At 47.6% G+C, this 25,505-nt stretch overlaps 1 protein-coding gene across 3 annotated transcripts in view; it reads left to right on the top strand.

Annotated features, from left to right (window-relative positions):
- Nucleotides 1-25,505, top strand: part of LOC119181053 (uncharacterized) — a 95,191-nt gene that overhangs the window by 66,721 nt on the left and 2,965 nt on the right. Inside the window, exons 14-26 of one of the 3 annotated variants that reach the window (XM_075875362.1) lie at nt 1,137-1,288; nt 2,375-2,491; nt 4,284-4,393; nt 5,767-5,988; nt 8,042-8,195; nt 8,804-8,878; nt 11,146-11,300; nt 13,210-13,380; nt 14,173-14,296; nt 16,454-16,704; nt 21,334-21,456; nt 22,868-23,034; nt 23,442-23,587. In XM_075875362.1, coding sequence (XP_075731477.1) covers nt 1,137-1,288; nt 2,375-2,491; nt 4,284-4,393; nt 5,767-5,988; nt 8,042-8,195; nt 8,804-8,878; nt 11,146-11,300; nt 13,210-13,380; nt 14,173-14,296; nt 16,454-16,704; nt 21,334-21,456; nt 22,868-23,034; nt 23,442-23,587 — 1,967 coding nt within the window. Of the gene's footprint in view, nt 1-1,136; nt 1,289-2,374; nt 2,492-4,283; nt 4,394-5,766; nt 5,989-8,041; nt 8,196-8,803; nt 8,879-11,145; nt 11,301-13,209; nt 13,381-14,172; nt 14,297-16,453; nt 16,774-21,333; nt 21,457-22,867; nt 23,035-23,441; nt 23,588-25,505 lie in introns of those variants that run through there. The other 2 variants (XM_075875363.1, XR_012886492.1) reach the window with 2 other exon arrangements.

Below are 25,505 nucleotides of genomic sequence, written 5' to 3'. Positions count from 1 at the left end.
ATATTGAAACGCTACAGATAGATTCTGTATCGTAATCTGCTGTATCAACGAAAAAAAAAGTCTGAATGTAATTTTGCACTTTGCAAGTACTTCGACTCTGGGATCCGCTAATTCCACCCATGCGTGGTCCCTACACCATGCTTTCCACGCCTTTATTACTATATGGGTCTTCCCATAGAGCAGCTATGGATTCCGTTTGTTCTATCCGTATTCCTATGCGGTTTCCGTTTGTTCTGTATCGTACTTTGCTTTAATGCATATGACTGTATGTATCCGTCTGTATATTAGATACGGAGGTTGTTTGTTTCTTCTGAATAAATCTGTATAACCACACGCAGTTTATTATGCATCTGTTTCTGTAATCCACATGTTTTCTGTAAGACCACATGTAATTTTTCAACAGGGTGATTAGATTCGTCCTCTCGTCCCCGCCATCTGCAAAGAATTCTTGTTGCTGTGTTTGAATTTAATTTTAGCACAGATGTATCTCGAGAATAACATTATAGACATAACATTACAGGTATTTTTATGATGTTTTGTCTTGTTGTGCACTTATGCATGTTAACCACTTTTCGGACTCGCAGTTGTTTATTCGCTCCCCCCTATGTCACGCCCTAACGGACCCTCAATGTACTAGTACAAATAATTAAATAACCAGAAGTTTCAAGTGTATCGGTTGCGTATACATTCCACGGATACACTTCAACGCTTTTTGTGACGCGCCTACAAGCACGACCGCTTGTGATGAACTTTGTAAGGAGCACTTGTTTGTGTGCGTATGAAACATACTTCTTTCCTCCTCACCTCTCAGGCCCCTTTCTCCTTCTCAGTGCAGGGCCAGACTGATCCATCCAGTCTGGCCAACTTCTATCCCGACCCTAACTCTTATCCCGAGTCTAACTCTTATCCCAAGTCTAACTCTTATCCCATGTCTAACTCTTATCCCGAGTCTAACTCTTATCCCATGTCTAACTCTTATCCCATGTCTAACTCTTATCCCATGTCTAACTCTTACCCCATGTCTAACTCTCATCCCATGTCTAACTCTTATCCCATTGTCTAGCTTTGATCCCAAGTCTAACACCCATTCCATAACTGCTATCTTTCTTTCTCTTGCTCTATCTTTCCCTGGAAAGAATCTACCTCTACGCTGAGATCACGACGTCAGATTGCAACAGGACCATAGAGGACCTGGAGTACGCGTGGGTGGTCGACACTCCTCTGGTTCGCTTCAACTTTGCCAACCGAAACTCTCCGGCGTACAGGGTCAGGCCGTTCGACCTGCCAGGTGTGTGTCTTCTCATCTTAACGGAGGCGTGGCACGTCGCAAGCGCACATCCGTCGTCATGCGCCGCGGTGGCTTGTCGGCTACGCGGCCTAGCGCTGCTATGCACGAGGGTCTTTATGTAGCTTGGGGACGTGAGTGGACCTTCGACGCGAAAATTTTGGTCTGTCTGTTTGTCTGTCTTTCTGTATGTCTGTACATTTGTCTGTGTGTTCACTCTTAACAACATCGGGTATTCGAAACGGCCGACCCCATCCGCATCGCCCACCTATGTTGCTCAAGATTAAGCGTTCATACTTGTGTAATTGTCGATTAAAAAGCAATTATTGCGCATGTCTGGGGCACCATAACAACACGTATGTATTCTGCATGTGCGCCTTTTACTAGAAAAGGCATACATAAGTAATTTTAAGGACCGTAGCGCTTATCACGCGCTGACCATGCAACGCTTGTACGGAAAGGCGAGTGTTTCCAACGTTTAGCTAAAACGAGACGGTGGTGCCACCTACCCGTCGCCTTGCGTTCTACACCTTATCACCTCTGAGACGGGCGCGCACACCCGTCTCAGAGCCACGCGCTTCTTTAAAAAAAAAAACTGCCAGATGGCGCTCATGTCTCGCGTGTCAGGTGACTTGATGCGCTCGTTCGCCTCCGCTGCACGCTCGAGGCACTCCAACGCAGCGCCTCCAGAATATCATTAACCGATTTTCTTGAGCAGAACATCAACTAAAAGTTTTGTTCACTCTCTCCACACGCAAGACTATCGTCTTTCGACGACATTTGCAGAATAAATGCAGATACGGCGCCAATTTTTTTTTTTGAGGTTTGTTCCTTTTTTTGTTATTTTTTTCGGCAGCCGACCAGAACGTTGTCGGCTTGCTCTCAGCCCTGGCGGTCGCATTTTGATTGAGGCGGCATGCTATAGGGTCCCGTGCATTGTGCAATGTCAGTACACGTCAAACGACACCAGGTGGTCGGAACTAGAGCAGCCCTCCACTGCAGTGTTGCCTCATGATCATATTTTGGTTTTGGAACATATACAACTCCGCAAATTATTATTTTCTTTTTTTGTTGTTGTTTTTACCGCAGCGGACACGAACGTGACGTTCACCTTGCGCGTGTTCAACTACTACGATTCCGAGGAGTACGGGGAGGCCTCGGTGATTCTCATCGTCGGGTCGCCTCCGCTCACGGCAGTCATCAAAGGTTCGAATGCCACTGGTCCTGCGGACTCGTCTTGATTTGTTGTGTGCGTTCATGTTTGCGTAGCGATGGAAAACTTCGTTTATGAAAGGACACAGTGACGAGGTGTGATACTGGAGGCTGCTGCTAACAGTAGCATCAAGTAGAATGTGTGTGCGTGCGCGCGCGCGCGTGTGTGTGTGTGTGTTTGTGTGTGTGTCTGTCTGTCTGTCTGTCTCTGTCTGTCTGTCTGTCTGTCTCTGTCTGTCTGTCTCTGTCTGTCTGTCTCTGTCTGTCTGTCTCTGTCTGTCTGTCTCTGTCTGTCTGTCTCTGTCTGTCTGTCTCTGTCTGTCTGTCTCTGTCTGCCTGTCTCTGTCTGTCTGTCTGTCTCTGTCTGTTTGTCTGTCTGCCTGTCTGTTTGTCTGTCTGCCTGTCTCTGTCTGTCTGTCTGTCTGTCTGTCTGTCTGCCTGTCTGCCTGTCTGTCTGTCTGTCTGCCTGTCTCTGTCTGTCTGTCTGTCTCTGTCTGTCTGTCTGTCTGCCTGTCTGTCTGCCTGTCTCTGTCTGTGTGTCTGTGTGTCTGTCTGTCTGTCTGTCTGTCTGTCTGTCTGTCTGTCTGTCTGTCTGTCTGTCTGTCTGTCTGTCTCTGTCTGTCTGTCTCTGTCTGTCTCTGTCTGTCTTTGTCGGTCTGTCCGTTCATTCATGTGTGTTTAGAAGAAGTGGGTAACGATTTAGAGTACAGACTCGCAAAGCTTAGAGCTTTTAGACACCCAATTGATGACTACGTTAAGGAGAAAGGGAGCGTGCTGCAATACCAATCTAAAAAGTACGGTCAAGATATACTAGAACATTATAATGAAATACTAATGTATCATAAGTGTAACATGGTATCAATACACCCAGACGCAACGTGATAGGTAAACAGAAAATGTTTACGAAAAGAAATGCACAGGCTACAGGCATTGCTACGCGACACAAGTAATTGTAGAATGTTTAGCGTTTTATTGTGTGCGATATGGGAGGAAGAGAAAGAAGTTACAAAGATAACGCCTTTTATCAGTGAGTTGCCATGTTGAATCGAATTCAATAGTTATATAGGTGGCTAGCTGTTAAGCTCGCGGCTAGATAGGTTGTAGCAGGAATCGACTCACGATATATGCTAGATCAGGGATCGGGGACCCGTGGCCCGCGGTGCAATACGGTGAGGCTCTCTGCAAGACGCCCCCTCCTCGCCTTGTCACTTCATATCTCTAGTGTCAAATTCCGATCTCGACTGTCAAGACGCTCTTTCTGTAATACAAAAAGAAAAGATCAACATTTGTTTCTCAGTCAAAAATAAACTATTTCTATTCCATGTTTTCCCATTATGTTCAATACGCCGAATTTCTCTTTGCCTGCGATGCGGCCGTCCTCCCTCTAATATACACGTCCAGCGCCCGCCATGTCGGGTTGAAGAAACTCGGCATTCTGTGTAAAAAAAAAAAAAGTTGTGACCAGCGGGCTAGGCCATATGGACTTGAATTTTTTTAAAAGACTGACTGCGGCGTACAAAAGGACGTTCGAGGGGACCATAGTTAATGATCGTGATGAGATATATAATAACACTTACAAAACACACAAACTACGCGTGACTTTGCTTTTTCAAACACACGCCACTTCTCATATATAGTGTCGTCTCAAGTGTTGTCACAGGTTGGGTATGGTCATTTCTTATTAACGCAACCATCGCTCTAAAAGTAGCGTTTAACGGTATGAACTATGCATATATATTTCGCTGTCAACGCTTTACGAACCCCGTGCACTTCATCGAAACTCCAGGTGGTCCTCTCCGGGTCGCTGGTGTGAGCCAGAATGACGTCATTCTCGATGGATCTCCATCGAGTCCGAGTGTAAAGGCGCTTGTCTACCAGTGGAGCTGTCTGGATGAGGTAGGCGCATCCCATTTGAGTATCACCAAGTCATCTGCATTGTTGTCATAATTTTTGTGGCCACCATCGCTGTTGTCAGGCTCCGCTTCGTTACGCTAATGGGTTGTACGTATTACTCCCGAGGTCCCAACCGTCCGTAAAACAGCACCGAAAAGCTTAACATAGTTCCATGGCGTAGTGTAGCGATGCAAACGTCACCTTCGTGCGTTATGTAACTACAATGCTATCGTTCCGGTGAAAGCCCAAGACGTACAATGCGCCCCTCTTCCCCCTTCGCGAGATAAGCGCGCACGGTCGACCACGCACCGTAGGAGAACAAGTACACCAGCTGGGCTGCCGAGTGCGCCCTTCGCGCCATCTTTCTGAAAAAGCTGAGAACACACTGATGTTCCCGCCAGATCGGCATACCACCATCTGTAAGTGGTGTATATAAATAGTTCGCCGTTACTACGACAGAGGACGTGCGCTTTCCTGGCTCAGCAGTTGACGCAGCACGCTGGGGAGCGAGAGGTCGCTCCCCTTTGATTATTCAAGACGGAAAATATTTTTTTTCCGAGTTTTGTTCGTTTCTTATATACATATATGTATTGTACGGGCATAATGACATCGACAGACGGTGACAAGTGGCATAGGTTAGCCGAGAGTATCCATATAACAGCTATCGCAATGGGAAAAAAATGTATAGGAAGTTTGCATGAACTTGCGCGAAGGCTGACACAGCGAAGCTGGTTGATTACTTCAATGCACACCTTTTCAATATTTGTAAAAATAAGATTGGATGGCTCTTTGTCAATTCCAAAGTGCGTTTCGCGAAAGCCATAGGTCCACTACATTGAGTGTCATGCGCAAAACAAGAAGGCTTACTCCCGTATTCAGAAACGCTCCTCGGCTCGCATTCCATCCTTAACTTGGCTGAGTTGAGCCCTGCGCCGCTACTCGACTGAAATCGACGCTGCGCTTCTCAATAATCGCTGCAGAATATTGCCGATATGCAGTGACTTGGTCTGCCAAGAGATGGCGATCCCATCGACATTTTTAGGTCGAGAAGGGCCCTTGAGTGAAGGAGCGTTTGTGAATACGGGGGTTAGTCAGTCAATTGAGCGCAGGCTTTCGCCGAACACACTTTGGAATTCCCAAAGTGTACTTCATTTTTTTCACCTCAGGTGGCGCACAGCAATGGCGCATAAGGACTTGCTTTTAAGGGACATCTTACTGCCCAATTTAATACATTTGCTACTAAAAGCAGAAATTAAAGGTTTAAATATTTGAAATACGTGGAGGAAACGTTCAAAAATTCAAAAATGAACCATCTTTTTTTTTAAATTCAGTCTCGATTCACTGTTTGAGTTGTCCGATTTCTTTTCGCCCTCAAGGACCTGCAACCATGCTACGACTACGGACCTGCAGCGGCCAGCAGCGACCTGCTTCTCGAGCCGCTGGAGACGAACCGCGACGTTCTCCGTGTGATGGCCGAGAGACTGGAGCCCGGAAAGAGGCTCAACTTCACTCTCGAAGTCTTCCGCGGTGACAACAGCAGCGGCGAAGTCGCGGCCGCATCCACGCTGGTCGTCACACGTGACGAACCCATACCTCTGGTGAGGAAGCCACTGAGTGGAGTGATAACGTGGCTGCTTGGTGAAGGCACGTTACTTTCCGGAATAATGTCCGCACGATTACTTCCAGCTGCCTAATGCCGGGGCGTTCTTTGAATAACTCTGTGATTAAATGTCATCCGGAGAAAAAGAGAGAGAGTGAGGTATAAGGGTAACGTGAACGCACAAAGCGCAGTTTCTATTCTTTCGAGCAGCGTTTTTGATCATTAGAGTTTTGTAAGTTGCGCAAAAATTATGTTATTGTTGCCACAGAGCCCCCCCCCCTCCGAAGAATTTGCATTCCCCACCTTTGCCCGCACCTCTCATGTCCCAAAAGCACCGATTTAAGGTAAGCAGTATGACTTAATGTAGTCCCCTTTTTTCCTACGATGTGGTCTAGGGCTCTGGAAGTTTCAAACACGTAAGGATCATCCATCCAAATGAACGCACACGGGATATTTTGCATACATCAAAATGGGGCCGCTTCGGGCGGAAATCAATCTGGTGAGCCTTTTTCTAAGCTTTTGTTATATTCCAGAAAGATTATGAAAGAGGTAATAATTTGTCTAAAACAGGCGTGGCTTTTTATATTAAAAATTGTGCGATGTGGCGTTGAGAGAGAGAGATGTAGACTTTATTAATTTACGGCAGATTGCTGGGATAGGCTCCCACTTAGGGGCCCATCCCGACAGGTTCTTTGGCCTGCTGGATCACCCAAAGTGGCTTGTCCAGGCCCGAACTCAGCAGCGCAGTCCGCCAACGCGCCCGAAGGTCTTCATTGGAGGCCGCGACCTCACTAATGCTGGGGATATGGTCAAGAGTGGCTCTGGTGGTACAGTACTGGCATAGATGATACCAGATTATTTATTGATTGATTCGTTCATTATCACTAACCCCTGCCATGTGCACCGCCTTCGCCGCGTGCTGCACCCGTCGCCTTGCTGCCCGTGGTGTGAGCACGAATGAGCCGACATGGCGACTGTACACTGTCGTCCTTCTTTATGAAAGGGAACACGCGAACGCGTGGCCTGTGCTCTGCGGCGGCTGCCTACTACACCATCAACCGAGAGCAAAAGAAAACACGTTCGCTATCAGCGTCATCCGTTGCCAAAAAATAAATAAAAAATTAACGAGTTATGACTGGTAGCACTTCATCTCTGCGCTTCATCTCTGCGCTTCATCTCTGCACTTCATCTCTGCACTTCATCTCTGCACTTCATCTCTGCACTTCATCTCTGCACTTCATCTCTGCACTTCATCTCTGCACTTCATCTCTGAACTTCATCTCTGCACTTCATCTCTGCACTTCATCTCTGCACTTCATCTCTGCACTTCATCTCTGCACTTCATCTCTGCACTTCATCTCTGCACTTCATCTCTGCACTTCATCTCTGCACTTCATCTCTGCACTTCATCTCTGCACTTCATCTCTGCACTTCATCTCTGCTCAGGCCTGTAGTGCGTAGTCCACTGCAAACATATCAAACGTACGTTGTACGCGACCACGGCGCAAGCTGCAGTAATCGCCCGATATCGCTCGCCGCGCGAGCGGTGAAGGATCGTAATCTAGCAGCGCTTGTCTACCGTCCATGACTCGTTATCTTGTTTGGCCATAGATTACGTCAAAAGCGAACGCGCTTTCTTCATTCGTCGGTGTATGATGCTGTAGGTAGCCACCACAGAACGCAGGCCACGCGTTCGCGTGTTCCCTTTCATAAAGAACGACAGTGTATACTTTGGCAATGCGCAATGAACAACGAGAGGCCACGAGAAAAGACGATGCCAAGTGAAGGGGACCCTCTGAAGCGCCGTGCCTTGCTGAGCGGGGATCCTGAAGACCAGGAGTTGACCGTTCCGCGGGCCAAAACCATCGCCGAGGACCTCGAGAGACGTTCCTCAAACGGTGGATCTCTGGCAGCGTTGCCCCGGGCTCAACCGTTGTTCCAATGAAATTTATTCAACCCAATTTATTTATTCGCGTGTTCAATTGGTGAGCAAGTTGGCGTGAACGCATCGCCGGCTTCGTAATCGAAACGCGGTTATCGATCGGACGCAGGTATCCCTTGACGAGATACTGGTCGGCAACAAGCCGGTGTACGAGTACGACGCCATGACGGACACGTATTCGGTGAACTCTGGTCCGACGGTGGTTGTCCACGCTGTCTTCTTTGTCCACTCGAAGACTATATCGATCAACTGGAACATCCCAGGTAAGCGAAACTGATAGCGTCTACTACGCTAATTGTTTGATTGTTTTTTCACCTACATGCTGGGTACGAGAGGCACTCCTAAGTCTGCAAACCGACAGATAGTGAAGCTAAGGAAGATGTGTAAAGTACATTACTTGTATGTTTTATCTGATGTATAGCAATTAGTAGATCAATGTAAATGAAATGAAGGTAATGAAAAATCAACGTGATGCAGCTAGAGACCGAACCCTTGGATAACACGTCCAAAGTTATACCAGCTGAGCTACAGCAGCAGTCATTTTCCAATCTTGTTTATGGGGTATCATGTTTGTGCAGTCTTATATAGCAGTCTTAGCGAGTGCTGTGCACAGGTTAGGGCCCTACTGGCGGCAGGTGAATTTTTCATACAGTTTATTGCTTTGCATTTACGTCATTATTGACTACGCCACAGCTATAGTACATACCAAAAATGTCCCTTACACTTCTTCCTTACCATCACCCGTCTTGTTGGTCTTCTTGGATCGTATCTAACGAAATAAACTATACCTCGATCAAGTATCCCCCTTTAACTTCAACGTGTGGGTCATATAGTACGCAAGGGTATCCTTTCGAATGCACATTTCTTGCAGGCTTTCCATGCCAGTACAGCACGGCCGGTGTTAAGAAAGGCCTGGAGGGTCACACCTACCTAACGCTGCCCGAAGGTATGCGCTGTGCCGGACATCTCTTTTGGTCTCGCGGCCTCGTACATCGTCCGTCAGTGCTATCAGTGACACCAATTTCGCCCCAAAAGGCGTCAGGGTATTTTAAAAAGACACCAAATTGGAACAACAGATTGGTGTATGTTCATAAATTGTACTCTGATAACTCTATAATGCCCATTTCACCACCATAGGTTTACTATCAGAGGAGAAGATCGAAGACAAATATTCATTTTTGAAATTTCGCGCCGAAATCGTCGCACGTGACGTCCCGGATTTCACAAGTGTATCTTTCGTATTTTGGTGGCATAGGCTCAACAAAATTTCCCGACACTTGCTTTGTTAAGTATATGGCCCCTTCAGAAGACGGCGTACTCTGTATTTACTGATCAGCAGCTACTGAGGACCTACTAGACCCCATGCATCAATATCTATGGAACTAACGATGTTTGGGGTGAAAATTTCAAGGTGGCGTCGCCCCTTGCATTTTGTTTTCGCGCTTTTTCTCGTTTCCCAAGCCAAGCGTGTTCTCGCGGCTAGCGTGAGCTTTGTACTTGTGAAATAGTAATTTATGTAATAAGCAGTAGCAGAAGAAAAAAATGTTTGATGAGAAGGGGGAGTGGTCGGCCTGGAAAGCGAATTTCTAGCCTGCTACTCCTCACGGGGGGTAAAACAAAAGGTGAAAGAAAGAGAAAGAGGAAGGTATTATGAGAGGTGATTGTGGTATAGCACAACGAGTCACTGCAGACACTGCCCCGTTTTGGCGTAGGACACGCATTTGCCACATTAGCTATGCAGTGCTCTAAAGACGATAATCCAAGCTTGTCTCACTGAGAAATGTGAGCAAGCCCTTTAAGCTGCGTTGGGCGTGATCTATACGCGTTCCCAAGCACCCAAAAGCCCCTCTTCTTGGCAGTCTATAGGCGATCTGTGTGGCGCTTTAGGGATTGTCTTTCGACCGTGCATTGAGTACACGCGCACAGAATGCTGATGAATAGTAAGCAGAGAATTGTTTGTCTTCTTAGCGTCCCCGTAAAGTATAGGAGGATAGGGGAGAAGAGTGCAGAACTGTAATTTTTTGCTGGTTTAATATACTACATGATTACTAACTATCGTAGGCACAGCGCAAGAAATAGGCAGGAAGGAAAACAGAGGCCACAAAGAGGCCTTGATATCCATATTGTTTATATCAATATCTAATCGTGGCCCTTAGACGGAACACATTTCTGTAATAGCAAGTCGTAAAAAGAAACTGTCCATATATTTACTGAGAGAAAAATGAAGTATTTATGGAATCTAGACGTATGTGGTGAAGTATGGCGGGGAAGCGGACCTTCTGTGCGTACGAAATCCCAGCCAAGTTCACTTTTTGCCGTCTTCATATGTATTTAGATTAGGCGCATTCCCAATGCTGTGAGAAACTGGCTACTGTCTTTGCAATGGTCTTTAAATATTCAGGGCGGAAGAATCGGTCCAAACTTGGCGGTCTCTAAATTTCGTGTTTTCGATTCCGAGACGAGAAAGAGACGTGAGAGCGTGTCTATCGGCGAGAAACTATTTTTGTCCAGGGAAAGTTGGTTCCCAGCATGTGCGCACGTGCAGAAGCGTTTGGTTCGTTGTGAGTAACCGCTTTCAATCTGCGAGTTAATAACCGCAAGCTATAGCTTGTGATTTGGTCTGTAAAGTATTTGATAAATTGCGAGGCACTGCTCGTAAGTTTGTGTTGGCTTGAAATGCATGACTGCAATCGCAAAGTTAGACGCATACTGGGTGCCAATGTGACAGTGCCGTTCATAGGCGTGTGCAGGGTGCCCAAATAGGGAAGAGGGGGGGGGGGGGCAAGGGGGTGTTTCAACGCAACCTCCTCCCCCAGTTTGTCGAGATGCTGCACCATGGATGAAAAAAAAAACGTAACAGTGTCGTGCTTCTCACGATAGCCTGTCTTTGGTTCCTGCCTTTCCGGGAGTGAAATATCGTAAGTTAATGCATCATCAGGGGCCTTAGTCTGCCATAATTATCATAAACCTCCATGGCCGTAACTTAGACAGTGACTGCACTGGTCCGACTGAGTAAAAGCATGGAACAAACTTCATCCCCTCCCCTCCTATCCACCCCTTCTTACACCCATTCCCTGAGGGCATATAATGCTTCTCTTCGGTGCTTGAAGTCCGGATGCAGCTGTAGATGCTTCCTGTACCGGTGACGTTAAACCCCACAAATCAATCAATCCTGTACCGGTGCAAGTACTCTCTGCTTCCCCTTTCCTTAAGGAAGCCTGGTTCCCCACGGCTCCTACACTGCCCATCTGGAAGTGTGCGAGAAGTCCCACTGCGGGGGCATCAACGTGTCGCTGAATGCCAAGCCCGGGCCGTCGCTGTGCCGACTGCAGTTCGAGGCCGAGGAGCCGGTGGAACAGCTCAACCTGGTAAGTGACGCTTCCACTTACGACGATGATTAATACGAGTATCCATTCTTACGATACTAGCAACCATGCGGCTGCAAAAAATGTGCAGCTCACTCACGAAACACGTTTTTCCTTCGCGCTTACCCGAACTGAGATTCAACCGAAGCTTTCCTTCAACCAGACTCAAAGAACATTTTAATATGAAAGTGTTTTATGCCGAGGTCCGCCACGACTCCACCAACGAATTTCCGTCATTGTTATGACGCTGTGAAATAAGATAATCAATTGCAAAGAAAAAACAAGAAAATGTCCCGTTGGCGGGTGTCGAACCTACGACCTCCCGCTCCGTAACGCGCGGCGCGAAAGCACTCGGTCACAACGCATACCTTCTTCATGTTTCTAACCGCTAGCTATTTAAATACACCAGATACCGTTGGCAGTCCTCCGAGCTCGGCGACTTAAGCGCGTTTTCGTCATCACTGGCGAAATGGCGCGAAGGTGGCGCGGGGGGGGGGGGTGTTTTCTAAATGTCATCGCTCTTCGTTGCGACGCACTCGCGCCTCCACAAGGCGTAGTCGCTCGTGCGCGCGTGTGCTTATCTCGTTTATGGGGTGCGCCTTGGGCTTCCACCACAAGTTTTCCTTGAAATTACAGTGGTTAAAAGGTTAAACGCGGTCACTGCTCGCTGTAGGGGCCGCGTTTGACACATGAAGTAACAATTGTGAGCATTGTTCGCACTCGCGTTTTGTATATATCTTCCTTCTTCTTTGAGCAGCGCGTTGTTGCGTCGTGTATATAGAAAGGGTGGCTTGGTGGTATTCGTCGGCAGATATGGAAAGTGAGTCGGAGCAGCGCCTCCTCTGGTCGGAGAGACTGAAAGAATCCATGCTTCTTCGTCCGAACGAATCCAAGAGGAGGCGGAGAGCCTAGTGACTATAGGAAGAATGAGCCGCACGCCTTAAGAAGCGTAATCCTGTAGTAAGCCAAGCTAAACAATAAGTTTAGCCGTAACTCTCGCTACTCAAACCCAGACATAACTGAGTTAAGCTGAAGGAAGTTTTTAAAAATCGCGGCATATCCACGGAGTGAATGATGATGAGTGGGTCTAAGCATCCATCCATCCATTCATGCGCGCGTTCATCCGTCTTTCCGTCTGTCTGTCTGTCTGTCTGTCTGTCTGTCTGTCTGTCTGTCTGTCTGTCTGTCTGTCTGTCTGTCTGTCTGTCTGTCTGTCTGTCTGTCTGTCTGTCTGTCTGTCTGTCTGTCTGTCTGTCTGTCCGTCCGTCGGTCCGTCCGTCCGCACCTGCGGAGTGAGTCATTGAACTAGGCGGTCACGAACCACGATGAGCTACGAGGGACAGGCCCACGGCTTTAGGAGCTTCGCCCCTAAAAAGCTGCCCGCATCTTCCCACAGGGGAAGCTCGAGTAAATCCGACCGCCGCTGAGGCCAGCTTAGCGAGTAGGCGCGACTATGAAATGCTCCGCATTTAAAAATGACACCATTTCCCGCCAAAGGGAACTATGTGTAGATGCGAAGCGGTGGGTGCTAACGCTGACACTGGCGGCGGCTCTCATCCCTTGACGCTGGCACTCATTGCGGCGTTGCGCAGGAGAGAAACCCGTATTGACCGGTGTTTCCCTACTGGAACATGCCAGTTGGTGCTAATGGGCAATGATAAATCGAAAACGCCGATTAGACACAGAGACCCGCAGTTCGCTTTTAGTTGATGCGCATGGTGCGATGTTTTATTGTTCAACAGCGCACATGAAAAATCTCCCGCCGGCACTTTGCAGTCAAGATCCACACGAAGTGGCCCGTGAATGGTTTTGCAGCGCGAGCAAGTCGGCTATACCCCATCCGGTGGTTCTCACGGCGTGAAGCTGTCTGAATTATTTTTGATTCCGTCGGCGTTCTGCACATTGTTCGCAGACGACAGCCGTGGTGCGTGCATGCGTGGCGCCACCTGGATCGCAGCCGATGACCTACCAGCTTTGGGCGAACGACGGCGAGGTGGTGACGGTGCCGCTGACCACCGTGCAACGCTCACCTTTCCTCCAGTTCATCGTGCCGTCCGCAAACTTCAGTTCCGTCTGCGTCCATGTGAGTCCCTCAGTGATATGTTGCTCGAAACTTAGATTGTTATAGTACACCTTGCACCGTGGGTCGCGCAAGATGGGGTCACAGCTCTAGTTCACTCTACAGTCATGCCAGAACTTATGGCTACCGAGCTGGTCCTGGCTTGGCTTGGCTGATGATATTTTTCTGTCCACCACGCACGGCCCACGTCCCGACCTAACAGGACACACGGCCGACCCAGTAAGGCCAAAAAATAAAGTTTGGACTCTCTCTCTCTCTCTCTCTGGCGTAATCACCAGAATGGCAAACTCCCCACAGCTCACCACAACTAGTCCACAATATATTCACGAGAGAACACATGGGCGGCAAAGATCGAATAAGATTTCTGTACAGGCGTAGCCAGTAATCGAGGAAGGCTTAAACGGATCTTCGCGATTCACATTCGCTTGTTCACCATCTGTGCAGAGTGATTGGGCGGCGATCGAGCTTGCGTGATGATCCGTGATGATGATGATGATGATGATTTTCTATCTACGACGCCCAACAAGCGTCGATCATAACAGCTCTAGTATAATACCTAAAATAGCTATTTATCGAAGTTTATATATATAGAAAGAGAGTTACTGTAAGCGAAGCAATGGCGATAGAACTCGGTTCTCGGGTCGTATGATAAGAGGCACGGTCGTTCTTACCAATGCAGCATTCGTCTTAAAACAGACGGTTAGTACCAAGTAGCCCTTTTTATTTCATTTCTTTTTTTCAACGTCGGGTTATTATAAAGTGTGTATTTTTCGCGCTACGAAAAACTCGTTTCAGGTGTGTGACATGTCGCTGCAATGTGGTATCTTCTGCAACGACTCTCTGGAAACCCTGCCCGCGGGGAACCTGAGCGAAAGCCTCACGATGGCCTTCAAGAGATCCGCCATGCAATATCGTCAAGGTGCGATGCAACTCTTCGCTAGTGTACACAGATACTGCACATCCGCTTTGCAGTGCTTACTCGTCATGCAAAATGATGGCTGCAATTTTAGCCTCTCATTGGTTGTGCGTCCAAGGTTCGCCTTGTTGACCACCAAGTTTCTGCTTCATAATCATGATGTGCAGTAACGGTCACAAGCTGTATATTTACTAATTATGTTCACTGTGCACACTGTATACACCTGAAGGGACAAAAAGGTAGCAGAGATGGTCAGGGAACACAGGGGTTTTAAGGGTACCTTAGTATATAAATCAAGAAGAAATGGTTATAGGCATGTGGCGTGTAGGTAAGACAACCAATCGTCATTAAGAGCAACAGACTGGAGTCCAAGAGAAGGCAAGCTCGTGGAGTGGGTAGAATATTTGTGGGGCAAATGAGACAAAGAAGTTTGCTGCGATATTCTGGCCGTGGCAGCCGTGTATGTCCAGAATGGTGATGATACATACGCACGGGTTCTTTTACTCTCGCATCTGCGTTTACAGAAAACTTGAGTAACATTGACTGCAGTATATGTCGGTGCGGCTAGGATAGGGACTCTAGCTATTACCACATCAGAACTGATGGTCAGCTGTTACGTAACCTGTGAAATTCTTGTCTATATACCGGATTTTCCATCACTTGTTAGGAACAGGTATCTCAGCTCAAGTGCTGCGGGTCAGAGCGAATGTCGGCGATGGCGTCCGGCCCGTCTTTGTCTCGTGCTGGCAGCCAGCGTCAGTTCACTATTAGCTAGCTTTGACGTCACCGAACCTGCCTTTGCTGACCGCTCTGACAAGTTTTACCTGAGGTCAAAGTATTCTTGCTCTAGACGTGGGTGTGAGAATAAATGTGCGGTCGGTGCTGGATGCATTTCATCATCTACGGGGCATCTCCCATGTTTCGGCAATCTACCCGATCCTGTGGTTGCGTGGGCCCGAATAAATCTTAATCTACCCACCTAAACTTTCAGTTTATCCCGCGCACTTGTATAACCCGCGAATTCAGCCTGTTACCTTTATTGACCAATGGTTATCGTTCCTTCTCGCTACATTCCCTGTCGATGCTCGTTTCTTCTTGATTTCGGCTATGACGTCCTTAACACCACCCCCTCCTCCTCCCTTTTTTTCCGACGCATGCTGTTCTGTTCTTGTCCCGTAAGGTGTCATTTATAATGTTTCTTTTTATGCCTCTCTGTGTCGTCCTCAAGTCCAGTTGAACCATTTTCGTGAATCTCCGGGCTTTTTTTTACAGTGTGCAATGCCTAATATTATATATAGTTACCTATTCTTAGTCTAAGCATGGGTGCGAGAATAAAGATGTACTGGATGCCTATCATCATCAGCCCGACTGCGCTCACCGCAGTGCCTTTCCCATGTTTCGCAATTTAACCCTGTCCTGGGCCGGTAAGACCCAGCTGTTACATACATGATTTTACGTAAGACACATGGACGCCGCCACCTTGGGCTTTTAAAGAGATGTTTTCTTATTTTTGTATATCGCTACATGAACGAATAATACCGTGAAACGTCGATTTCTCCACCCCAACTGTTCTCGTGCGCATGCGTCTACTACAGCGCTCTTCGTTGAGTTGTTAGAAAACGGCAAGGTTAACAGCCCAATCTGGAGATACCGAAACTAATTTTCAAAATAGTATATACCTTTCTTTTGAGACATACAATCTTCCATACTTGACCTGGACTTGGGAATGCCGCTCAAATGCGTTCCGCTCCGTTTATATATATATGCTTCGGATCTGCGGTGAATGCCTGTCCTCGATTGATGATTGATATGTGGGATTTAACGTCCCAAAGCTATCGTATGGAGAGACTCCGTAATGGAGGGCTCCGGAAATTTCGACCACCTGAAATTCTTTAACGTGCACCCAAATCTGAGCACACGGGCCTACATCTCCGGCTCCATCAGAAATGCAGCCGCCGCAGCCAGGATTCAAACCCACGACCTGCGGGTCAGCATCCGAGTACCTTAGCCACTAGACCACCGCAGCGGGGCGAATGCCTGTCCTCAGTAGGCGTATTCCGTTACCAGTTCCAGTGCCTCACTAGATATTGCAAAGCGCCATTCTCTTTCTAAAACATTGAACATTAGTTTTCGGGCGTATCTCATTGGCACGCAAATCAGGCAACAAGCTAGCGAGCGTCGTGACCCTGGTGTCGGCGCTGTCCGAGGACGACGTGGAGGCACCCGGCCGGGTGCTGGACCAGCTGCTGGGGGCCACCTTCCAGAGCACCAACGCCCAGAGACTGGAACCGGGCGACGTGCGCGCCCTGTACCAGGCGTGCCGCGTCATGATGGCCCGCGGCGACGTCGACCTGGTCTCCGGCGCCCTCGAGGCCACCTCGGTCATCTCCGAGATGGCCCTCAAGAAAAAGGCACGTGCGTAAGCGCCTGCAGCTTGCGAATGAACAAACGTTCATGCAGGGGCACTGACAACAAAAAAGGTTCGTGACAGCCCCTTTGAAAGGAAGCAAATCGTTGATTAATGCTCAGATTAAAATTGTACGTGACTCCTTAACCTAACGCTTCAATCAAGTAAATATTGCAAGCCTGTTTAAAGGAACACTAAAGGGGAAAAACGATTTTTCGCGTATTAGTAAAGTACAATTTCACAATCCTGAATACACCACTCTTACTGCGACACGACACGACCGAAACGCGCGCAAAGAAAGTGCGGGAGGTGACGCCACTTTGACAGTCCGGCACCGAACACCATCACGTAAGAAATTTTGAAGGCGTCTACTGGGTCCCACGTAGCTTCCAATAGGTAAAAATTCAGTACAGTGTTATCTCATCATCATCATCATCGGCCTGACTACGTCCACTGCAGGACAAAGGCCTCTCCCATGTTCCGCCAGGTAACCCGGTCCTGTGCTTGCTGCTGCCAATTTATACCCGCAAACTTCTTAATCCCATCTGCCCACCTAACCTTCTGTCTCCCCCTAACCCGCTTGCCTTCTCTGGGAATCCAGTTAGTTACCCTTAACGACCAGTGGTTATCCTGTCTACGCGCTACATGCCCGGTCCATGTCCATTTCTTCTTCTTGATTTCAGCTATGATATCCTCAACCCCCGTTTGTTCCCTAATCCAATCTGCTCTCTTCTTGTCTCTTAAGGTTACACCTACCATTTTTCTTTCCATTGCTCGCTGCGTCGTCCTCAATTTAAGCTGAACCCTCTTTGTAAGTCTCCAGGTTTCTGCTCCGTAGCTAAGTACCGGCAAGATACAGCTGTTATATACCTTTCTCTTGAGGGATAGTGGCAATCTACCTGTCATAAATTGAAAATGCTTGCCAAATGGGCTCCACCCCATTCTTATTCTTCTAGTTACTTCAATATCGTGGTTCGGCTCCGCGGTTATTACCTGCCCTAAGTAGACATAGTCTTTTTACAACTTGAAGTGCACTATTACCTATCTCGAAGCGCTGCTCGTTTCCGAGGTTCTTGTACATTACTTTCGTTTTCTGTAGATTCATTTTACGACCCACCTTTCTGCTCTCCTTTACTAACTCCGTAATCATGAGTTGCAATTCGTCCCCTGAGTTACTCAGCAATGCAATGTCATCGGCGAAGCGCAGGTTACTAAGGTACTCTCCATTAACTCTTATCCCTAACTGTTCCCATTCTAGGCTTCTGAAAACCTCCTGTAAGCACGCGGTAAATAGCATTGGGGAGATTGTGTGCCCCGGCCTTACACCCTTCTTGATTGGTATTCTGTTGCTTTCTTTATGAAGCACTATGGTAGCAGTTTATCCCCTGTAGATTTCTTCCAGGATGTTTATATATACTTCATCGACGCCCTGATTCCGCAGTGTCTGCATGACGGCTGATATTTCTACTAAATCAAACGCCTTCTCCTAATCTATGAAGGCTATGTATAGTGGTTGGTTATATTCTGAGCATTTCTCTACTACCTGATTGATAGTATGAATGTGGTCGATTGTTGAGTAGCCTGTTCGAAATCCTGCTTGTTTCTTTGGTTGATTGAATTCTAATGTTTTCTTTACTCTGTTAGCAATTACATTTGTAAATAGCTTGTATACTACAGAGAGCAAGCTAATCGACCTGTAATTCTTCAAGTCCTTGTCATCTCCTTTCTTATATATTAAGATGATGTTAGCGTTCTTCCAAGACTCTGGTACTCTTCCCGTCAGGAGACACCTCGTAAACAGGGTGGCTAGTTTTTCTAACACAATCTGTCCTCCATCTTTCAGCAGATCTGATGTTACCTGATCCTCACCAGCAGCTTTGCCTCTTTGCATGCTCTCCAAAGCTTTTCTGACTTCTTCTATCATTACTGGTGGGGTGTCATCTGGGTTACTGCTAGTTCTTATAGTAACACAGTCGTGGTTGTCCCGGCTACTGTAAAACTCCTCCGCTATTTTAACTATCCTATCCATATTGGTAGTTATTTTGCGTTCTTTGTCCCTTAGTGCATACATCCGATTTTCGCCTATCCCAAGTTTCCTCTTCACTGCTTTGGCGCTGCCCCCGTTTTTCAAAGCGTGTTCAATTCTCTCCATAATATACCTTTTTACATCGGATACCTTACGCCTATTAATCAACTTCGAAGGCTCTGCCAGTTCTATTTTGTCTGTTGTACTTGAGACTTTCACGATTTGACGCTTCTTAATGAGATTCTTCGTTTCCTGGGAAAGCTTGCCAGTGTCCTCTCTAACTACCCTGCCTCCAACTTCGACTGCACACTCCGTAATGATACTTGTCAGATTATCATTCATGGTTACCTATGCTAAGGTTGGTTTCCTCACTAAGAGCCGAGTACCTGTTCTGAAGTGAGACTCTGAATTCCTGTACTTTCCCTCTTAGTGCTAGCTCATTGATTGGCTTCTTGCGTATCAGTTTCTGTCGTTCCTTCTTCAAGTCTAGGCGAATTCGAGACCGTACCATTCTATGGTCACAGCATCGTACCTTGCCAACCACCTCCACATCCTGCTTGATGCCTGGGTGTGCACTCATTATAAAGTCTATTTCGTTCTTATTCTCGCCATTAGGGCTCCTCCATGTCCACTTGCGGTTTCCTCGTTTTTGGTAGAAGGTATTCAAAATCCGTAAATTATTGCCTTCTGCGAATTCTACTAGTAGCTCTCCTCTGGCGTTTCTAGTACCGATGCCGTAATTTCCTACTGTCTGGTCTCCAGGCTGCTTCTTCCCTACCTTTGCATTAGTCTCCCATCAGTATTGTATAATGTGTTTTTACCTTACTCATTGCCGATTCCACGTCTTCATAGAAGCTTTCAACCGAAGCGTCATCATGGCTTGATGTAGGCGCGTAAGCCTGTACACCTTCATCTTGTAAGCCTGTACCACCTTCATCTTGTATCTCTTATTCAGTTTAATTACGATACCTACCACCCTTTCATTAATGCTATAGTATTCCTCTATGTTGCCAGTTATGTTTCTGTGAATTAGGAACCCCACTCCCAGTTCTCTTCTGTCTGCCAAGCCCCGATAGCAAAGGACGTGCCCATTCTGTAGCACCGTATGGGCCTCATCTGTCCTCCTAACCTCACTGAGCCCTATTATATCCCATTTAACACCCTCTAGCTCCTCGAATAGTACAGCTATACTTGCCTCACTAGATAAGGTTCTAGTGTTAAACGTTGCCAAGTTCAGGTTCCAATGGCGGCCTGTCCGGATCCAGAGATTCTTAGCACCCTCGGCTGCGCTGCAGATCTGACCGCCGCCCTGGTCAGTTGCTTCGCAGCTGCTGGGGACTGAGGGCCGTGAGTTATTTGACGTATGCATGTGGGAGGTAGTGGCCAGATACTGCACCAGGGTGGCCAATCCTTCTCTGGTGAGGGAGTGCGTTCCCGGTGGTGGTTGCCGGTAAGGCCGCACCCCAGACCTCGTAATGCAGTTCCATCACCACGCGGTTTTTTTTTTATCCGGTTGGGAACTGTGTGGCACCGGGATTTAAACCACGGACCTTTTGCATGCGAGGCGGATGCTCTAACCACTACGCCATCGCTGCGCTTAGGGTTGGCGTCATGCAAATATATCTCAACTGTCACCTCATTTCTCTGTGTGCCCTCCCGTAACAATATTTTGGAACATCAACCTAAGTGGAGAGATGTGGCTCAAGCAAAGACGTGACGCGGAATGAACTCGTGAAGTTTATCGGTATTCTGATTTGAGTAAGCATTCTTCACATCCCACACCGCGGTGGTGTAGTATTCAATCCCAACCCAGTGGTCGCATTTCGATGGAGGCAGTATGCTAAAGGCACGTGTGCGATGTCAGTGCGCAGTAAAGGGCACCAGGCAGTCCAAATTTTCAGAGCCCTCGACTAGTGCGTGCCTCATAATGAGATAGTGGTTTCTACGTGTTATCTATGTGGATCACAAACCTAGCATACAAAGTTTCAGAAAATTTTATCGAGCCTATGCTACGAAAATAACGAAAATGCATTTTAAGATTTCCTGCGTCATGCATGGAGATTTTGGCGCGAGATTTGAAAATGAAATTTCAGCCTTGATTTTCTCCGCTAATAATAAACTTATGACAGTGAGACATGTGGCAGTAGAGTTCTCAGAGTGTAGTTTGTCAATCTAAATCAAGTCAATGTTCCTTTTTAGTGCCCCTTTAACGTAATGGTTCATGTAATAAAATACTTTAGACATTTAATTTTTTTTCGAATGTTAACCTGCTTTCTTCATTTTCATCTGGTACCCTCTGCCGTTTCGGTATGGATTTGGTAGAGGCCGAAACAACCGGTAACGCCAGAACGTAATCCTCTAAGGTTAAAACATGGTTGCCGTCGTTTCCGCTAGGGGAGTGGAGCATACACCGTGACATAGTGAAAAGGGCGTATTGGTGCTGAATTTGAAATGTGTGCGTTGTTCTTTCTCTCTTTCGCGTGATATACGCTGTCGAGTACCTGCACTATGTGGTTGCTGCTGCTTGATTATCGCGTGTCTCTTTACATATTTACCATCGTCCCTATCCGATGACCGTGTGGTTATTCAGCTCTGGTCCCAATCCAGATTCCCGTCGGCTTCGACACGCTCGAAGCAGTCTACCTGCTGACGCGAAATGTGAGTGCCCGTTACCCGGACAGTGACCAAGTCCGCAGGAACGTCGAGAATGCCCAAAGGAGAATAGAGGAGGTATAGTATAATGAAGCTGAACCTACAGTTCTTGTAGCGTGCTGCACGTACTGCAACAGGAGTGTATACTCGGCGACAACTTTTCTTGGCACTGACGGGAAAGCTACGGAGGCGGACCTTCTGCGCGTGCAGCAGCACTACGCGAAGTAGTCCGTTTTGGCGCGCGTCTCGCAATGCCGTGGAAAGTCACGGAGGCGCACCTTCAGCGTCTCATGTAGACGCAGACGCCACCTAGCGTTTGAGGTGCACGTAGGAAGGCGGGACTTTCTCACGCGTTCTAACACGCAAATCACAATAAATAAATTAAAAAGATACGATTATCTGACTGGTGTGAGCTACGTCCTTTCTGAAATAGCTCCACGTAGAAAATAAAGGAAAAAACTTTACATTTCACGTTGAAATTATGGGCGCTACTTTGGAACTACCTTTACTGGCGGTGGGATGCACGCGATTTGGCCATAGAGAAACGTACTATGACTTGGCTGCGTAGCTTTCTATTCAGTGCCAAGCAAAGTTGTCACGTACATTTTTTAAGTGAGGCTTTTCGCCACCGTAATACCCTCTGGGCTGTGGTAAATGGGCGTGACACACGCACATACAAAAAACGCACTACCAAAGCAGTGGCGTAGCTTTTATGCTCCCTTGCTACAGTCCACTATAAATGAGGTATTCCTTTTATCCTCCGAGAAGGCCTATATAAGCTTGCCCATAAATGAGCTTTACTGAGAGAGTCTATAGTGATAGGAGAGTATAAAGGTGTTCTCCAGGGGTACGTGTCTGTGTCCTGCTTCGTTAAGACTTGGGCAAAAGGGAAAGGCTACATCGAAAAACAACGTAAGCTTAGACACTGCCTCATGACAGGGAGTGATTGACATCAACAGGTTTTGTTTTATACAGCTGACAATCTAAACAACAATCAAACATCACCCTTCGTCAGATAACGTTTTGATGTGGTTACTACTTGTCATCGTAGGCCAGTTTTCATATGTCATAATTACGAAGACATATTCCCTTGTATGAACGTTTGCTTGTGCTATACTGGTCTTCAAGTTCAAATACCATAGACCATGTGCTACAAATGTCGGCAAATGACTCGTTTTCGAAAAAAAATTCTAACAGTCGCCTTTGTTATTAGCGATAACAAATCTACTTAGTTTCAACTCAGTAGGTGTCGTTTTTCATGACTTGTTGAGGGCCTCATATTTCAGAATGTTTTGTAGCTTCACGTTAGCACCAGCTGAACTCTTACACCAAAAGAGAAAAGACGAAATGCTTTGTAAGAGTATACGAATGAATTCAACGACCGCGCACCGAGGGATGGAATATAAAAGTGCAAAAAAACTACCTAAACGCATAATGTTGTAATGTAATAGGAAGTGACTCGTCAATCTGCCAACGCACTTGTTGCCAGGTGACGGCTTCCAGATTGCCGAAGGGCCAGCAGGTCCGTTTCGTGGCTGACCAGGTGACACACATCCACCACCGGTTCCTCAACCGGGATCAGGTGACCATATCAAGCCTGAACAGGCCTGGAACAAATGACGTTGCCATAACCTTCGACAAGGCCTTATGGGAGAGGTGAGGGAACGCATCTCCGCGAATGACGATGTCTCGACAGGGTCCCTCCGGGCCTCTTGAAGGAAAATTTCGAGTCCCCTTTTTACTTCGAAGAGCAGGGCTAGGTTGATCATTTGGACCACTTGGTTCATGTCCATAGAAAAAGAGAAACAACTTGAACCACAGGATGACAGGACAGCGACAGACTAAGCACTACCTGTATATCCTGTCGTCCAGTGGTTCGTGCTCTCATTTTTTTTTGTGTGTGAAAAGCGGGACTCAGGAAAAGGGGGAAGGGGAGCTTCTCTTCCAAATTCAAGGCTAGCATGTCTGCAGCTTGCGCACGAGAGCTAATTGCGATCGAGTCTTTTTTTCGCAATGGAAAGTGTCAGTGTGGTTTCCGTGTTACATGTTCCCTCGCGTGACAGGTTCCAGATCTGGAAGTGTGGTTCCCGGATGTGCCAAGGTGTGGTGCTCGTCGTCACTGTGCATCAGACCAATCCTTTCGTCGGTAGTGACGTGGGTACCCGGATGGCGCCCGTCGTTTCGGTCACCTTCCGAACACCAGACACCGGTGAGTACTTTTGACGATGTAGCGGTTAGGGAAAAGCTCCTGGAGCCGATATACGTAGCAACACTCCGTCTGCTTCGATCATACAAGAAACGTTTACCCAGAGAATTAATTTTATTAACTAGACAGGCGGGCACAGGGTTTCCCTCCAGGGAGGGGGGGGCGAGGTTTCGTTGCAGCCCCCCCCCCCCCCCTGCTTCTCCATTATGTGAATCTATGGGGCTTACGTTGCGCCCGACCCTTTAGGGTGCCTCGATGCGCGCGCTCCCGCAGCGCAGGAGTGGGTATCGAAGCATTCTACCCACGGCCGGGCTAGACTGCACCCAAGCGCGCGCAGGTGCACTCTAGCCCGGCCGTGCTCTACCAACTCCGAGTCGCAGCGCTTCCTCCCTATTACGTCAGTGTCGTGGCTCCAAATGAGCGCCCGCCACCTAGCGGCCACATCTGGAAACGGCGCCAGACTGGTCACCCTTGAAAAGAGATGTTACCACGTTACGCGCGTTAAGAAGCGACCGCATAGTTTTTTTTTATTTTCGCAATGTCGCGCGCGTGACCCCGAAAAAGAAATGAAGCGATGTCCAGAGACCACTTCAGTGAGCCACAGTGCGTGGCATTCCGGTGCAAGGGTGGCAACGTATCATTCTATCACTTTTCAAAGGATGCAGACGACGCGCGACGAAGAACGGCGTAAATCAGAAACTAACGCATTGGATAGAATTTAACGGACACTACGGTAGTTTGTTCTAATCAATTCGCTCTCGGTGACTTAATTTTCTTTGATGAGTACACCATTATTTAGTGGTGTGTGTGTGTGTGTGTGTGTGTGTGTGTGTGTGTGTGTGTGTGTGTGTGTGTGTGTGTGTGTGTGTGTGCGTGTGTGTGTGTGTGTGTGTGCGTGTGTGTGTGTGTGTGTGTGTGTGTGTGTGTGTGTGTTTACGAATATTCGGGCTTCTTTGTAGGCGCGTAGCATAGTTTCGATTATTTAGGCAAGCGCTTTACAAAACTCGTCTGCTGTAGTGCTACCCATTCTCAAATTAAGCCGCTGTATTCCTTCACCGCGAACATTTATTATTTCGCAATGTCTTGATACACGCACACAAACGCGCGCGCGAAAGTCGTGTGTGCGTAAGGTGTGTGTATGTATGTTCGTGTGTATATATATCATGTACGTGCATTCGTAGCGTGCGTGTGCGTGCATATATCTGCGTTCAATATGAACTACTGCCAACACGAACAAGAGTCTGTGTTTGGAAGCACATGACGTTATTGATTAGAAACATAATAACACAGATTGGCGAACAAAAATAAAGCCGCATTCCTATTACAATCGAAACTATAGATTTGCCTTATCCTAAGATACACTGGCCCAGGCATCGCTCATTTTTGTAATCAAGTGAACGGCACGCGTATTCAGCTTTGATGGAATAACGGAACTCAATGGGATAGGGGCAATCGGCAGCCCGAGTCACAGCGCAGTTACCCCGAAAACTGTTAGGAGGAGAAGGGGGGGGGGGGGGCTGCTTGCCTTTAGCAGAGTAGCTACGCAGCGCAAAGTGCTAGCACCTTTCGGAGAGGCCCGCTGCACTTGTTTGAGCATTCGATTTCTTGAACCTCGCGCTCCCTTGACAGGTCATTAAACGTGAAGTAAGTCTGATGTGGTTCGCTGAAGAGGCTCAATGTTTGCGCACACAGCGCGATTCTTTCCGCTGTTTTGCCTGTGAAATCACCCCGCCGTGGTGGTCTAGTGGCTAACGGGCTTGGCTACTGACCCTCAGGTCGCGGGATTGAACCCCGGATTCAGCGGCTGCATTTTCGATGGGGGCAAAAATGATGTGGGCCCGTGGGTTCAGATTTGGGTGCACGTTAAACAATCCCGAATGGTCAATATTTTCGGAGCCCTTCACTATGGCGCCTCTCATAA

Source organism: Rhipicephalus microplus, chromosome 10 (assembly GCF_043290135.1).
Source record: "Rhipicephalus microplus isolate Deutch F79 chromosome 10, USDA_Rmic, whole genome shotgun sequence".
Classification (NCBI taxonomy): Eukaryota; Metazoa; Arthropoda; class Arachnida; order Ixodida; family Ixodidae; genus Rhipicephalus; species Rhipicephalus microplus.
Note: the sequence above shows the minus strand (reverse complement) of the source record. Positions and strands in the feature narration are given on the sequence as shown.